This window comes from Echinops telfairi, unplaced genomic scaffold (assembly GCF_000313985.2).
Source record: "Echinops telfairi isolate 266 unplaced genomic scaffold, ASM31398v2 ScPeMD7_7458;HRSCAF=8496, whole genome shotgun sequence".
Lineage (NCBI taxonomy): Eukaryota > Metazoa > Chordata > Mammalia > Afrosoricida > Tenrecidae > Echinops > Echinops telfairi.
This window is the reverse complement of record NW_022111358.1, coordinates 30278257-30283049: the sequence shown is the minus strand read 5'-3', so window position 1 is coordinate 30283049 and position 4793 is coordinate 30278257. Positions and strand designations below refer to the sequence as shown.

Genomic DNA, 4793 nt, shown 5'->3' with positions numbered 1-4793 from the left:
TCCCCCTCTCCCATGTCCCCCCGGAACTGTCAGTCCCGTTGTTTTCTCCTCCAGATTGTTCATCCAGCCTGTCCTATCCAGACAGGCCTGCTATTTTCTTTGTTTTATACTATGGCAAACTTCCTCGCCTCCTGGTACGACTTGTTCCTTGTACTGTGATTCAGGGCATTTTCTGCCCTGACTCCAACTGGTAAGTGTTGAAAAAGTGCAGATGCCACCATAATCAAGATAACATCGTTAGGGACTGTTGTTTCCCCTCAAAGGAGCCTCGCAGCTTGTCTGTACACGGAGCCAGGGCTTAACTAGATGAGGCCCGTTTTAAAAGTCTCTCTGATTAGTCTTGTTATCCGGGGTAAAGCTCTGAGTAGCCCTAGGTCTGTTTGGGAAATAGACCCCACCTCGAAGCTGTCAGAACTCTTAACACCCTCTTATTTCCTTTTTAGGAGCCATTTACAGAAACTCGCCAGGACGGTGTGTCTCGCAGGTTCATCCCCCCAGCCAGGTGCCGCCTCCTCCTCAGCCCTTGTCCCTTTCCAAAGGCCAGTAGACTGAGTCAAACCCAGGGGTTGAGATGTGGAGCCGGATGATGGCAATGGCCTAACCTTTGGCTCTATCAGAAAAGATGTACTCCCTCAGACCTGGTCCGTTACCATCCATTATTGATTGAGTTTTTCTTGCCACTTACCCCGTAGAAAGGGACAGTAGCTGTAATGAAGAACTGAGGAAATGATGAAGCCTTGTGTGGTTAATTAGTAGAAGAGCTGGCTTTTGAGAAGAATTTTAAAATAGCAAATGATGTTAGATATTCCCTTAGTTCATGAGAAGGTAAAGTTCATGTTGGAGGTAAAGGTGGTGAGGGATGTAATATTTCAGAATGGCCTTTCTTGACTCCGCTCCCCTTTCCACTGTAGAGACACACACAGCCGTTTTTGATGCCCCTTCCCTTAGCCCATCCAGGCCAACCTTCATGCAGCAGGCCCCATGGAAGACCAGCATAGCCTCTCCATGGGAGAGCGGTACCCTAGGGAGGCTAGTCAGCTAGGAGTGCATATGCACCTTGAAGCCCCGCAGCCAGTGCTTGAGAGTCTCTGCCACTGGCACCTCAGTAGGTGGAGGAGGCCTCTCTGCTCCCTCACGTGGCCCGTGGGCGGGGGGCTGTCTGCAGGATGATGTCTACCGAAAGTGCCAATAGCTTCACTCTGATCGGGGAGGCATCCGACGGCGGCACCATGGAGAATCTCAGCCGAAGACTGAAGGCAAGTGTGCCTCATCCCCGTGTCACGCGGTGGGCACGGCTAGTAGACGAGCACAGAGGCCACCCCCTGACTCTCTCCTCCTCCCAGGTCACGGGGGACCTTTTTGACATCATGTCAGGCCAGACGGATGTGGACCACCCACTGTGTGAGGAGTGCACGGACACCCTCTTAGACCAGCTGGACACGCAGCTCAACGTGACCGAGAACGAGTGTCAGAACTACAAGTGAGTGCTTCCAGCGCCCAGAAGCAGGCCGAAGTGGTAGGGCAGTCACTGCTTGGAGCCTGCCTTGGCTCCAACTCAGGAGCTGTGTTCCTCTCGGGCAAACGGCTAGCAGGTTCGCTCTGGTAAGTGTGCGCGGCGCTGCCTGTGTCCCTGGCAGACGCTGCCTGGAGATCTTGGAGCAGATGAGTGAGGACGACAGTGAACAGCTGCAGATGGAGCTCCAGGAGCTGACCCTGGAGGAGGAGCGGCTGATCCAGGAGCTGGAGGACGTGGAAAAGAACCGCACGATCGTGGCCGACAGTCTTGAGAAGGTCCAGGCCGAGGCCGAGAGGCTGGATCAGGAGGAAGCCCAGTGAGTGCCCACCCCATTCTCTGGCCTGCGCTCCCTTGAGACTCCAGGGGAGGAAATGACTTCCTGCTGAGTGGGCTGGTGACAGTAGGGACTGCAGTGGGTCCTGCCCGTGGCCTCCAGGCCCTGTATCTGGGCCAGTGTTTGCTAAAGTGAGCAATCCCCCCTCCCTGGGGGCGCTGGAAAGATCCGGGAGCCCTGAAAAAGCAGATACCTACATTTAATCCTGGATTGGAGGCTTCAGCACCAAAGTTTTTAATTGCTAGGAGAGTGCTAAGTCATGTTTATTCATTTTCAGAAACGGGGTGGTCAGCCCAGTCTGTTGGGGAAGCTTGTCGGGAAGGTCACAATGCTGACTGAATGCATGAATAAGTGGAGAGGGGTGTGGGTGGGGCAGGACTCCCATAGGAAGAGGGAACTTCACTTGGGGAAGTCACCCTCAGAACTCGGCACCTCACCTGCAGGGAGGGTTGAGCCACAGGTGGTATTGACCTGTGACTTGTGGAGGAGACACAGCCTCCGTCCTCTAGGTGGCGCTAACTGAAGTTGGGAAGTGAGAAGCAGAGAAGTCCCCTTTTTTTGCAAAATAATTTGATTGGGAGCTCTTACAGCTCTTAAAGCATTCCATACATCGATCGTCTTTTTCATGGAGCCCTGGTGGATCTGCTGTCTGAGTCCAGTATGGCCAATTCATGGAAAAAAAACCCCACCCTTGGCCTACCCCCTCACTTTGGAATACCAGAGGGGCTTTTCCTGGTTTGGGAGAGTCCTGTTTTCTACTTTTTTTTTGTTTTTGTAGATGAGCAGTTGGAATTTGAGACATCTTTTGTTCCTCCCAAGCACAATGACTAGGGCCCAGATCTATGCGACATCTAAAAGATGCTGTGACGCGGTGTGCCCTCCCCCCACCAGAATAGGTCGTTCAGAGGGGTGGTGAGGGAAATGGTGGCCCCCAGATAACAGCCTTCAGTGGCCACCTTGCCTGCTCACAGGTATCAGCGGGAATACAGTGAGTTTAAACGCCAACAGCTGGAGCTGGATGATGAGCTGAAGAGTGTGGAAAACCAGATGCGCTATGCCCAGATGCAGCTGGACAAGCTGAAGAAAACCAATGTCTTCAATGCGACCTTCCACATCTGGTAATGAGGCTGAGGCTGAGCCGAGTCTGGGAGGTACTGAGTGTCTGCACGTTAAGCCAAGGAGGTGCCGATTCCCCACAGAATAGCACTGCTCCCCTCTCTTGGTTTTTCTTTCACTCCTGGTGATGGGATAAGTACAGTCAGAGCATTAGAATCCTTGGAGCTTGGTGACTACCCTGCCAAAGAGGGAACAGTCTGAGCCTCCAGCTACATGAAAATCTGGTAGCATGCCTGGTTCTGATTGCCTGTCACCACATCATTTATGCGTTTGTTCACTCCCTGTTTTAGCCCCTCAGCTGAGACCCATTGACCTAGTTGGGCAGCCCCCACTGCTGTGCACCACTCGGGCAGCACCACACAACACATGGTCTGCCGTTGGTCACTCATCTGGTGGAAGAAAGAGATTAGTGGACACTTGTAATCCTGTGTGATCACGGTAAACTCAGAGTGCCGCAGGAACACATGAGGACGTTTTACCCAGTTTGGGGAAACCTGGGCAGCTCCCCCCAGAGGAGGCTGCGGTGAAGCTGAGACCTGAAGTCTCTCGTGCAGGGAGTTATTCCCGAGAAAGAGAACATCGAGTGCAAAGCAACAAAGAGGGAGCAGTGGATTCAGAACTGAAAGGAGCTTATTGTGGCTGGAGACGGCGCACAAAGGGGAAAGGGGCAGGATGTGAAAGTGGAGCATGACCAGTTCCTACAGCATGTGGTCGACCTCACTAAGGGGGTTGGGCTTTATCCAAATGCTAGTGGTGCCACCAAAGCATTTGGGGCAAGGAAGTGACACCAGTGTGTGCAGTTATCAATGAGAGTTGTACCTGCACTTTGGGAAATGGCTTGGGAACACAGAAGAGTATTGTTTTAAAAAATAAAAAAAAAGTATTGTTGCTCAGAAGACTAGTTAATGGGAAAAGATTGGGTGGTGACTAGCGTTGAATTTGGAGGGAAGTGGGGCACCTTGAAGAGATTTAGGCGGTAGAAGCAGCAGGGCTTGGTGGGTTTTGTAGAGGAAGGATCCGAGGATGGCACCCTGGTTTCTGCTTTGACAGCTGAGCAGTTGGGGGAAATGATGACGGGTTTGGGGATGCGTCTAAAGCGTGTAAAGTAGAGCTACGTTAAGTGAGCCTGAAGACAAGGGGAGATTCGTGTTAGGTTTTGGCTGGGAGCAGGCGATCGCAAACATTTCTGGGTGTTAAGTTCCTCTTGTGTGTTTCTCCACTCTCATTTGTAGGCACAGTGGACAATTTGGCACAATCAATAACTTTAGACTGGGTCGCCTGCCCAGTGTCCCCGTGGAATGGAACGAGATTAATGCTGCTTGGGGTCAGACGGTGTTGTTGCTCCATGCCCTGGCCAATAAAATGGGTCTGACATTCCAGAGGTAGGACATGCGGCTCTTTGCTGGGGTGTGGTGTGTCTTGGTATATCTCAGCTCTGGCAGGAGCACTTGTTCTCAGTAGCCAAGACCAAACTCACTGCCACTGAGAGAGGAGGTCGATTCATGGCGCCCCTACAGGATAGAGTAGACCCACCCCTGTGAGTTTCCTACGGGAGTAGAAAACCCCATCTTAGCAGCCAGCGGTTTTGAACTGCTGACCTGGCAGTTAGCAGCCCAGCTTATCACCACTATGCCAGTGGGAATTTCCTGTGGCGAGACTCTGCTGTGGCTCTCCTTCACCGAGAGACTCTGCTGTGGTTCTCCCTCATTGAGAGACTGCTGTGGTCTCCCTCATTGAGAGACTCTGCTGGGGTCTCCCTCATTGAGAGACTCTGCTGTGGTCTCCCTCATTGAGAGAGTCTCTGCTGGGGTCTCCCTCATTGAGAGA

The 4793-nt window shown here is 52.4% G+C and overlaps 1 protein-coding gene across 1 annotated transcript in view; it reads left to right on the top strand.

The window, feature by feature from the left end:
• Positions 1–4793, top strand: part of BECN1 (beclin 1) — a 14874-nt gene that overhangs the window by 5487 nt on the left and 4594 nt on the right. The window contains exons 4-9 of the mRNA XM_045299456.1: positions 444–502; positions 1166–1256; positions 1344–1480; positions 1638–1832; positions 2822–2968; positions 4199–4348. Of these exons, the coding sequence (XP_045155391.1) occupies positions 444–502; positions 1166–1256; positions 1344–1480; positions 1638–1832; positions 2822–2968; positions 4199–4348 (779 nt within the window). The remainder of the gene's footprint in view (positions 1–443; positions 503–1165; positions 1257–1343; positions 1481–1637; positions 1833–2821; positions 2969–4198; positions 4349–4793) is intronic.